Genomic DNA, 12,558 nt, shown 5'->3' on the forward strand with positions numbered 1-12,558 from the left:
TCAATATTAGGGTTTGAGGGACTAAAATGAGCCTAAAAGCCCTTCTTCAAAGGAAAACCGTACCCCATAAATGAATACTTGAATAACAGATCGTTTATATCAAATTAAGTGGCATATGAAAGAATCTTACCAAACTGGAATATAAATTTAAGTAAAAACTGCCCTTTTACATCTCTTGCCTTGAACCACCATTTAGTGATGGTCTGTGTGCTGTCTCAGAGATCACCTGACCAGAAATACTACAACTCCACTGTAACAGGAAGAAGTATGGAAGCAAAAGACTGAACTTTGTCTGATAATTGGCTCATGTGACCTAACATGTATGGTTTATTTGGTATTTTTGTGTGCACAGTGAATCCTACGATCCCATGGGCGGCCCTTATTTTTTAAAATGGCAATTTTCTATTTATGATTACCCAATGGCACATACTACTAAAAAGAATATTATTATGAAAATGGTTTATTAACATGAAGCAGGGTTTTACATATGAGCTGTTTTATGCAATATCTTTTTATAGAGACCTACATTGTTTGGGGGGTATAGTTTTCCTTTAATGCAATAAAAGCCCATGGAAAATAGAAGGTATGCTTCATGTTACACACATTGCCTTAAAACCAGAAAAGGAACAGTAACACCAAAAAATTAGTGTTTTAAAGTAATGAAAATATCATGTAGTGTTGCCCTGCACTGGTAAAACTGATGTGTTTGCTTCAGAAACACTACTATAGTTCATATAAATAAGCTGCTGTGTAGCAATGGCGGAAACTGAAAAAAGGCTATATGGCACAGGTTAAATAGGGGATAACAGATAACACCATTATGTTCTACAGAGTTTATCTGCTATGTAACCTGAGCCTTTTCTCCTTTGAATGGCTGCCCCCATGGCTACACAGCAGCTTATTTATATAAACTATAGTTGTGTTTCTGAAGCAAACACGACAGGGCAGGACAACACTGCATTATATTTGTACTACTTTAAAACACTTATTTTTTGATGTTACTGTTCTGTTAACCCTAACTCAAGAAAGCAATGGGTACTGCTTATTGACTGACTATTCACCCAGGACTACTGGTTTAATAGCGCAGATATAGCGTAATCATTCAGATCCATAATCCAAACTTTAGCCAGCCTGTTTCAATCTCTTTAGATCTCATAAATGCAGGGTATTGGTGCATGAATTCTTAGGGATAGGGAACAGCTCAGCCCTTCCTCACCTCCTGCAGCCATATCCCCAAACAAATTTGGTAGTTTTTCCCTTCTCAATAATCGCTGAATACAGTTAAGTGAAGAAAGGTTCTGAGAAGATAGGGAATGTAAAGCCTGTATTTATGCAGTGTGAAGGCATAATACAAGTGTCTGTCATCTGAAGTTATTCAGGGCCACAATGTGTTGCTATATGTTTTACTACAAACTTTTCATTTTATACATTTATTTTGCCATTAGTATTGCCTGTGGATTATTTGATGATCCCTTGATGGTCCGCTTGATGTTCTACCAGGTGGCTTACATAAACATTCAGTAATTCTTCACAAGTGAAGAATATGTTTTAATCAATGGGAGTTGCTATATTGCTTGGCTGGTTTGAGACATTCTTCACAGGCTCAAAAGCTTCAACACCATCTCAGACATATCCCAAACTAGTTGTATTACCTTGTTCATATACATTACATAAGCTGATCTATTAGAATACAGCATTATGGACACCTGTAAATCATTGTGTAAGATACTGATAATGGTTTCATTCAACTATGTCATAAATGCTTTCCATTTTTCTTTTGGCTAACAGTCTGACGGTATCCCTGGCTCTGTTCAATCCTCTGTTTTGGGAAAAGGCGTCAAACACAGGCCACCTCCCATAAAACTTCCTCCAGGCTCTGCATCGAGTTCTTCAGGTAATGCTTCATATGATGGGTTGACCATATATTAAACATGCATGACACTTTGACAGCTTTTTAGTTGTTTTTATTTGAGAATCAGGGGTGTAACTACAGAGGAAGCAGACCCTGCGGCTGCAGGGGGCCCCAGTATGTATAGGGGCCCCATGAAGCGCTAATTCAAATACAATTTCAATAAATATTGGTAAAACAGATCAACCTATACACATTTGGGGGCCTGAAAAAATGAGTTGCTGTCGAGCTAAGTGATATATAAGCTACTGTTGGAATAATCAATGGTAAAATGGCCAGAGCCCTTAAAGGGGTTGTTCCCCTTCAAACACTTTTTTCAGTTCAGTTGGTTTCAGATTGTTTACCAGAAATAAAGACTTTTTTCTATGTGTGACTGTTTTTCTAATATTGAAGTGTGAAGTTCAATTTTTCACCTTCTAAAGTAGCTCTGGGAGGAGGGGTCGTCGACCCAGTAAATTGTTCTAAATTGATCCATTTAGTTGATACATTTCTTATCTTTGTCCCTGCTGAGCAGATTTACTGAGTTTCATTACAGGCAGCTGTTAGAATTGATACAATAGTTGCTAATACTCCAGAGATGCTGCTGAGAAATATATAAACGAAATGTTGCAAAATTATAATAGTTTAGAGTCTGCACCTGAATAACTGAGCTGCCAGACTCAAACACCAGAGACAGGAACATTCAACTTTAAACTTAGATTTTGGAAAAACGGTAAAAAGTAAAAAATGGAAAGCAATTGAAAAAAGTCTTTATTTCTGGGGAACAATCTGAAAACAGCTCAACTGAAAAAGTGTTTGGAAGCCGAACAACCCCTTTAATAATAATAATAATAATAATAATAATATTAATAATAACCACGAGCAATAGAAGCAGTGCATAATACACACACACCTCTGTATGGAGACTGTGGTTATAGTTATATCTTCATGATAAGCAGCCTCCCTTCCAGCATCCCAGTAAATCCTGTGTGGTTCTCTTTACTACCTCTGGATAGAATTCATAGGCTGATGCTGCTCTACTTTGTTTATCTTGGTGTTTGTTCTGTGCCTTTTTATGCTGATAAACTTTAAAAAATGAACAAAAATAGGTTTTAAAATGTTTGCATCTGCAGAGATCTGCACTTTGGGAATACAAAAGTGTTTTGTTTGTCTAAAATTGTCTTTACACGTACAAATCCCACCATTCACTGCAAATGTTGCCCATTAATCATCAGTCACTAGATTTACCTGCAACAAACTGTCCCAGATATCCTACATATTTCTAAGTCCCATGCACATAACTTTTATTGTGAATTTCATCTGCCACCTTTACCACCAGATTGTCTGTTTGAATTATTCCAGGATGCATCATCCTTGCAGGGGAATCTTGACTGTGTTTCATTTTGTGTCATATGAAAACATCAATACGTTCTTGTAGATAGGCCCCTCTAAGCCGTCAATAAACTGATTAAAATAAAACTGGAACAAACACAGAACCCTGTAGTTCACCACTGATACTAGAATGCAAATGTTTAAAATATTAAATAAATGTTTCATTTTGCACATGAATTTACCCAGTTTTTATTTTTATACTGAACAATTCCTTTAAAGGGATACTGTCATGGGAAAAAAAAATTTTTCAAAATGCATCAGTTAATAGTACTGCTCCAGCAGAATTCTGCACTGAAATCCATTTCTCAAAAGAGCAAACTGATTTTTTTATATTCAATTTTGAAATCTGACATGGGGCTAGACCTATTGTCAATTTCCCAGCTGCCCCAAGTCATGTGACTTCTGATAAACTTCAATCACTCTTTACTGCTGTACTGCAAGTTGGAGTGATATCACCTCCCCCCCCCCAGCAGCCAAACAAAAGAACAATGGGAAGGTAACCAGATAGCAGCTCCCTAACACAAGATAACAACTGCCTGGTAGATATAAGAACAACACTCAATAGTAAAAACCCATGTCCCACTGAGACACATTCAGTTACATTGAGAAGGAAAAACAGCAGCCTGCCAGAAAGCATTTCTCTCCTAAAGTGCAGGCACAAGTCACATGACCAGGGGCAGCTGGGAAATTGACAAAATGTCTAGCCCCATGTCAGATTTCAAAATTGAATATAAAAAAATCTGTTTGCTCTTTTGAGAAATGGATTTCAGTGCAGAATTCTGCTGGAGTAGCACTATTAACTGATGCGTTTTGAAAAAAAACATGTTTTCTGATGACAGGATCCCTTTAAGAAACTGCTCCGAACATTGTTCACAGGCTCAGTCAATAACAACTGTCATTTTAAATCCCCCCGTGATTAATACTTGGCTGAACTTTGCAGGTCTTTTTAAATAGGATCTAAGCTTGTTCATTTATATGAGAAGTTCTTTAACACAATCCTGCATTAACTTGTCTTTTTGAACCTCCTGTGCATAGGGGCTACCAAATAGCCAATCACCGCACTTATTTGTCATCCAGAGGGAACTTTTCATGCTTGTGTTGCTTCTCAACTATTTTTACATTTGAATGTGGCTCATGGGTAAAAAAGGTTGGGGACCCCTGTGCTACACGGTCACACAATATATGTTGGCTTATATCCGTGGGACTTCAACAGATGTTTGCCAATAGTACTGTATAAAAAAGAGGTTTCCATTTGTGTTTGAGTGTGTGTGTGTGTGTGTGTGTGTGTGTGTGTGATATTTATATCCTTTTTTTTTTTTATATCCTTTCCAGGTAATATTTTTAGTTCCCTGCAGGCAAGTGGCCATCTCAAGTCCACAACCCCTCCTCCCAATAAGCCCCCAAGTATCTCTCGGAAGCAATCAGTGGACCATAATCAGGCTGGAATGCTTTCTCCAGGGGCAATGTCCCCCGCCAGCTCTTCACAAAGTGAGTCACGACCTAAATTCTCCACTAAATCTCTATAGGCCATTGGTGTAAAGGTCTTGAAGATGGATTTCTCATGCCAACTTGTCTGCTTGTGTGCACCCCCCTCCCCAGTGCTTGTTGAATTTTAGGAGGGTCTTCTGTTATTTGTATGTATTTTATGTTTAATGTAACTGTCCTTGTTTTTTTTTCCCCTGTACATTTTTTTTTTGTATGCACCCTTTGTGTATACGTATTATTATTAATAATAATGGCTTGATGCTAGAACTATTTACTTTTATGCTATCGGGTATTACATGTGATGAAAGGAAGTACTTTGTGCTTTCACCTGTATAATGGGGCATTGAATCCCTTGGATACCAAACTGGTTTCCATTGTAATTATAAGCAGGATTGTCCAAACCGTGGTCTTCCAAGTTGTTGAACTGCACCTTGCCTGGTTGCCGTCATGTGTGAAGTTCAATAACGTCGGCAGGATCGCGGGTTGGAAAAACCCTCCTTTTAAAAATGTCAGACCTCTGGAATCCCACATATGGATTTGCCTTTTAAAAGCTGCTGTTTTTAAATAGAAGTACATTGGAGCTGCTACCGCTTTTTGCTTTGTGTATGCCTAACTTAATATCTAGTCGAGAAGTGCAATAAATGGTATGATGACATTTGAACCACATTATGTAATGTTTTTAAGATTCATAGCTGCTTGCAAGGTATTAGAAGTAAATAAAAAAAAATGCCCAAAAGCCATTGCAGTTCCACTTTGCAGACATTTCTGTTGCATTATGGTCGGCTTTGTGAATGCTGTGCAGGTAACCCTGGCTTAATGCAGCCTCAAGGCTCTGAAATGACTTTTGTGATTTCATTTTTTCTATCTTTTTTTATTATCATTATTATTATTTGCATGCTTTATGTGAACCAGTTTGAAATATGTAATGTATTTAAAATATGGATGCAGAATGACTAATTTTTTTTGGAGTTTGAAAAAAAAAAAAAAATGAACGTGTGCTTCAACTGCCAGCTTCTGGCACGTTACTAACAGAACATGATATCATTCTCTTTTGTTTTGCAATTAAATGGGTTTGAAGCATTTGCAAGCTGTTAATAAGGTGTTTTATTTCCGTCTTTTTACTGGTGGTGGATGTTACTCTTGAAAGTTCATACCTGTGCAGCCTTTAGGGGAATCTTGTATAACCAACGAGAGTGTAAAGCTTTGGCCTGGTGTCAGACTAGCATCTTCATTCTATCCATTCTGTTTTATGTTAAGTGGGAAATAAGACAACTATTATTTGGGATAAATGCGGTTTTGTACTAGCACTTTTTTATTTTTTTCAATGAGCAGGATCTGGAACTCCCAAACCATCTACTCCTACACCAACCAACACCCCAGCATCGACTCCGCATCCTCCTGATGCTTTGAACTCAACTCCTATCACCCCTTCTGTTACCCCTACACCCCAAGATTCAAGCTTTAATTCACAGGCCACTTTGTTAAATCCATTTGCTCAGCAGCAAATGTCTCTGGGTCAGGGCTTGCCTGTAATGACCATCCCACTATCCACCATGGTAACATCTATCACTACAGGAACCACCTCCACCCAGGTCATGGCAAATCCTACTGGACTAAACTTCATCAATGTAGTTGGCTCTGTATGGTAAGTTTTCGGCATTCTGGTGCCTTTCTATCCTTGGTTGTCTCCTCCTCTTTAGGGGATCTAATTTGGATTGGTGTGAGTTTTGTTTGCTCTTCAGCCCTCTAAAACACATTCAACCGTTACATATACAGTGATATATGACTGTTTTCCTAAAACAAATAACGTATGTATTTCACACATAATTGCTATGAGGTGCGATATAGTAATTCTAACAATTTATATCAGTTCAGGTGAGGAAACAACTGAATGGCCGCTCTTGTATCTTTAAAAATAATAAGAAGTTTAAGCCTTTTTTGTTAGATTACAATTCATGATTTTAAACTATATAGATTCTAAGGAATTGTCATTATTTTGAGTGCTTCTTCATTCAGGTATGGGATCTGTTATCCAGAAAGCTTTATGGAAAGGCCATCTCCCATAGACTTCATTTTATATAAAGAAGCCAAATTCTGAAAAATGATTTCCGCTTTCTCTATATTAATAAAACAGTAGCTTGTACTTGATCCCAACTAAGATATAATTTATCCTTATTGGAAGCAAAACCAGCCTATTGGGTTTATTTAATGTTTACATGATTTTCTAGTAGACTTAAGGAATGAAGATCCAAATTATGGACCCGTAATCCAAAATAAACCCAGGTCTTGAGCATTCTGGATAACAAGTCCCATACCTGTAAATAAAAATATATTTATCCATTTAAAGGAATTGTTCAGTATAAAAATAAAAACTGGGTAAATAAAAAATGTTTCTAATATAGTTAGTTATCCAAATATGTAATGTATAAAGGCTGGAGTGACTGGATATCTAACATACCGGTAATACCGTATATACTAGAGTATAAGCCAACCTGAGTATAAGCCGAGGTACCTAATTTTACCTACGAAAACTGGGAAAATTTATTGACTCGAGTATAAGCCTAGACACAACTACAGCCCTGTCTCCCAGCAGCGCACATTCCGCCAAAGCGACCCCCCCCCCCCAGCAATCAACCGGACTTCTTTGCCAAACGGATTACTGTGTGCAATCTCAGCTACAGCCCGCTGACTCGAGTATAAGCCGAGGTAGACTTTTTCAGCACATTTTGGATGCTGAAAAATGCGACTTATACTCGAGTATATAGGGTAGCCAGAACACTACTTCCTGCTTTGCAGCTCTTTTGTTTTCCACTGATCATACCAGGCAGTAACCAATCAGTGACTTGAGGGGGAGCACATGGGTCATTACTGTTGCATTTGAATCTGAGCTGAATGCTAAGGATCAATCGCAAACTCAGTGAACAGTAACAGTATGTCCCATGTGACCCCCCCCCCTTAGTCACTACTAACTAACTCAGAGTTAGATTACTGAAAAGCAGGAAGTAATGTTCTGGCTATTATGTTAGACATCCAGTCACTCCAGCCTTTATACATTACATTTTTGGCTAACTAACTATATTAGAAACATTTTTTATTTTGTTAAGCCTATCTATTTACCCAGTTTTTAGTTTTATACTAAACTGTTCCTTTAAGCACCACTATATAGCCCCACCGCCAGCACATAGTACAATCATATGCACAGCAGAAGTGAAATCACTGCTTTACAAGGCTTAAGGTGGCCATAGACAGGCAGATTTAAGTGATTTAGGTCCTTTAGCCCGATTCAGCAGCTTATCCGCACATGTATGGGGCCCTGTGACAGGCCTCCCCAATCGATATCTGGCCAAAAATCAGCCACATCTTGATTGGGGAGGGTTGAATTTTCTGGCGGATCAAGGACCTTATCGTCTCAATGATGTGGTCCTCGCTTTGACTTTTCATATCACCTTCATTGTAATGAAATCGTTTGGCCCTACAAACAATTGCATTACCATGATATTGCCCGCCCAGGTGGGGCCTGTTGGAGGGAAGATTCGCTCGTTTAGCGACCTAACCAAACAAGTTAATCTTGCTGTGCATGGCCAGCTTAACTCTTGCTTAACCAGTCCATATTTAAGGTTCAGTGGTCATTTTAAAAGGCCACGAGTGTTAAACAAATGTGGATTTGGTACAATGGCACATTTAAAAACCATTCGCAAACCCATTTGTTGGCAAATCCTAATATAGTTCATAGTGTGGGTACACTTACTAAGTACTAGCCATTGTAGCTATTTAAGAGTGAATGGATCTTCCTCCCCATTAAGGCTGCTGTTATTTTCTCTATTAGAATGAGCCAAACAGCCGAATCAAACACAGTCTGGCGTTCTGAGCAAATACATACCACAGTCCGGTGGCAAGTTAAATTAGAAGCCTTTGCATACATATTTAGGAATGCATTTGCCAGATTTTGAATGCAGCTTCTTAATTATATATAAAATGGCCCTATAAACACAAACTAGAATGTTACCACCCCCCCCCCACACACACACACAGTGTTATCTCAAAAATCAATATTTACTGGATTTGTATACATTCCATCAGCGATTAATCCTTTTTTTTCTATTTCACAGTGGTCCACAGACACTGATGAGCGGATCAAACCCAATACTAGGGTGTAACACTGGTGCCATTACCCCTGCAGGGATAAATCTGAGTGGCATTTTACCATCAGGAGGTCTAGTGTCAGGGGCATTGCCGGCTGCCATGCAGTCTGCCTCACAGGCAGGTTGGTATTGCCTACTAGTCCTTTGTAGACCAATTTTATTAAATACAATTATTTTGCTGTTCTAGATATTGAGTCCTGTTTTCCCAGTAGTCCATTTAATGAGTAGTTACAGATAGTTCTCCGAGTCTAGCCATTCGTGGTATGAATATTTCAGTTGTAGATTTGTTGTAGATACTTGCTGGATTCCTCTAATCCAGGATGATGTTAATGTAACTGAACTATCTGAACACCTTCTGAACTACTATTGACAGTACGGGGCAGATTGATTAAAGGTGGCCATAGACGCACAGATAATATCAAATTAAAAAATCAAAACAAATTTTTGTGCGATATTCGGTGCGTGTATGGAAAAGAGCCAACCGATATCAGCAGAAGACTTGGATAGCGGTTGGCTCGTCGTTCGGGCTGGACCGAAAATTTGGATCGGGTGCCTTTGAAGGGACCCAAACATTGGTCATTGTTAGTGCTGAATCGCAAGATACAGGTAGAATTCTATTGTTTCCACCTGTATATCTGACGATTCAGCTCTACACATATGTTTTAAAACAAACAATCTTTCTTGGAAAGATCTTTTCCAAGGAAGATCGTAATTGTTACATCTATGGCCACCTTATTCCATGAAAAATTTGCGTTTTTTGGGGATATTCTTGCGTCAAAATAGATTTGTCAGGTTGAGAAAAAAAAATTGAATTTTTCAAGTTTTTTAAAAAGAGATTTATTATACCCCGACCCTGGAAATAGCTCAAATCCGAAAATACACCTGTCACATATGCTCACATAACTCTAAAATTTGACCTTTGATAAATAACCCCTAAATATACGTTTCTATATCCTAATCTATATTTTGGGTCAGTTGATGACTTCCTGCACTGTTACTAAGTATTAGTTGAATAAAGACACATGTCCACTGGGTTCAGCCTCTCTGCAAAGTAAATCTTGCCTAAATTGTAGTTGATCCAGAGCAGTGCTGTTCAAATTCTGTTGACCAGATATTTCTCATATAGCATGATGCATGGGCTGAATTATATTAAGATGATGATTATATTGAAATGGTCACACACTAAAGACTGTGGAGCACTTGAGCTGACTAGGGGTTGTAAAAATTCCTTGGAGGATTAAATCCAACCCACAGGTCGAAAGAACCCCACCTGAAGGAATCAACATTTTGCTAAAATGTTATAGAAGTAAACTTATTTTGTAAAAGGCATTCCTTCAGTTCTAGAAAATATCTTCCAGCACAGCCACTTAAAGAAAGACAATGCAACACCTTCGCTGTTAATTTCTAGCAGCAGTTAGAATTAGGGATGCCGAATCCAGGATTCGGTTCGGGTTTCGGCCAGGATTTGGCCTTTTTCAGCAGGATTCGGGGGTACTATCAAAAATAGTGGGTTTGTTGCATCCCTGGTTAGAAGTACCATTGAAGCTTGTCAATATTGGTTTAACTGGGTAATTGGGCGTATTATGCAGATTACAATGTCGTCTCCGGGACTGCTGTATCTTTTTTTTCCCAGACTTTGGACTTGATCTGCATAATGTGCAACACCAAAGTGCTTTATATAAAAGCACTGGCAGCATTCAGGTGATTGTCTAGAACAGGGATCCCCAACTTTTGTTACCTGTGAGCCACATTGAAATATAAAAAAAAAATTGGGTAGCAACACCGGTATGATAAAAGTTTCCAGGGAGCAGCCAATAAGGGCTGTAATTGGTTATTGGACAGGACGTCAACAGGTCTAAGATAGCGGATTTTGCAGCACTGGGGTATACTTAAGCTCAAAAAAATTTAGTTTTTTTCCCCCCTCTACAAATTCGAGTTTTCTAGTTATAATAAAGAATAACTCTTAAAGTTACAAAATGTATTTCCAAATAAACTTGGATTTAGGTTTAGTGACTTTTTTGAAGTCAAGCGAGATGTGATTGAAAAACCCAGGGCTCATAAAGTGGGAGAATGAGCTCAGAAAATGAATAAAGTGATTAATTTAAGGAAAAACATGTGTTTTTCAAAACGCATCAGTTAATAGTGCTGCTTCAGCAGAATCCTGCACTGAAATCAGTTTTTCAAAAGAGCAGATTTTGCTATATTTGATTTCATAAATTTGACATGGGGCTAGACATGTTGTTAATTTCCCAGGTGCCCTCAGTCATATGACTTGTGCTTTGATAAAATTTGATCACTCTTTACTGCTGCACTTCAAGTTGGAGTGATATCAACCCCCCCCCCCTTTTTTTACCCCCCAGCAGCCTATCAGCAGGTAACAAGATAACAGCTCCCTGAAACCTCTATTGCTAAAAATGCTCCCATGCCCCACCTAGAGGTAGATACCAGAGCAGCACTCAATAGTAAAAATTCAAGTCCAGCTAACCCAAGTTACTTCTTCGGTTACATTGAGTAGGAGCAGGGCCAAAACTACAGAGGAAGCAGACCTTGTGGCTGCAGGGGGGTGGCTGAAGGGGACAACTTCAATAAATATTTGTAAAACAAGTCAACAGCTAGAAATTTCGGGGGCCCAAAAAATTAATTTGCTGTGGTCCCAGTAAAATCTAGTTAGACCACTGAGTAGGAGAAACAATATCTTATCTGAAAGCAGTTCCACTGTGAAGTGCTGGCTCTTTCTGAAAACACAGGATCAGGCACAATGACCTAAGATGGGTGCCTACACTAGGCATACCATTTTACACAAGAATAACGTTGCTTGCAATATACACAGAGTAATTTAGTAATGAAAACTATGCCATAAAAATCATGACAGACGATTTTTAGCAGACTTAAAAGAGAATTCAACAATTTAGCCAAAAAACCCTCCCCTCCTCCACCCTCGGTGCAGATTCAGGCATCGGACTTCACTGCAGGCATCTTCTGGGTCTTTGGTAAGCTGAGTGGGAGACTGGCGAAGCATCACATGTGTAGTTGGAGCAATTTACCGGTTTGCAACAACTACGCATTGTCGGAAATTGACGAAGAGCTGGAAGGAGACCAGAAGACCCAAAAGATGGCTGTGGTGAAGTCCGATGTCTGAATTTGCACCGAGGGGTAAGTATAAAGTTAGGGGCATTTGCCCAGGGGGGGGCTAGCGTAGGAGGGAGGGGGATCTACGTGGGGTGGGAGTAGGGTTTTTTTGGCTAAACGGTTGAATTCTCCTTTAAGGCCCCCATGCACGAGCCGATATAAGCTGCAGACAGATTTTTGGCAGCTTATTGGTCAGTGTATGGGGTCCTCAGACCGGCTTCCACTATCAAGATCTGGCCAAGAAGTGTGCCAGATGTCGATTGGGCGGACAATCGGATCAGCCCAATATCGCCCGCCACAATGTGGGCTTATCGGGGAGCAATCCATTTGTTTGGCGACCTTGTCGAACGAGTGGATCTCTGTATGTATGGCCAGCTTAAAGGTAAGGTGATCCAAGTAAGAAACATCCCTTATCTGAAACCCCCCATCTCCCAAGCATTGTGCTAAATAGATAGTACAAATATCATTGTACTTCTCCAATACATTTTAAAGTTAAATAAAACATACAGTACAGGAGCAGTA

At 39.0% G+C, this 12,558-nt stretch overlaps 1 protein-coding gene across 12 annotated transcripts in view; it reads left to right on the plus strand.

Annotated features, from left to right (window-relative positions):
- Nucleotides 1-12,558, plus strand: part of supt20h.L (SPT20 homolog, SAGA complex component L homeolog) — a 63,365-nt gene that overhangs the window by 38,746 nt on the left and 12,061 nt on the right. For all 12 annotated transcript variants that reach the window (XM_018247670.2, XM_018247676.2, XM_041582636.1 and 9 more), the window contains 4 exons: nt 1,789-1,894; nt 4,613-4,768; nt 6,098-6,410; nt 8,875-9,029. In XM_018247670.2, the coding sequence (XP_018103159.1) occupies nt 1,789-1,894; nt 4,613-4,768; nt 6,098-6,410; nt 8,875-9,029 (730 nt within the window). The remainder of the gene's footprint in view (nt 1-1,788; nt 1,895-4,612; nt 4,769-6,097; nt 6,411-8,874; nt 9,030-12,558) is intronic.

This window comes from Xenopus laevis, chromosome 2L, assembly GCF_017654675.1.
Source record: "Xenopus laevis strain J_2021 chromosome 2L, Xenopus_laevis_v10.1, whole genome shotgun sequence".
In the NCBI taxonomy this organism is placed as follows: Eukaryota; Metazoa; Chordata; class Amphibia; order Anura; family Pipidae; genus Xenopus; species Xenopus laevis.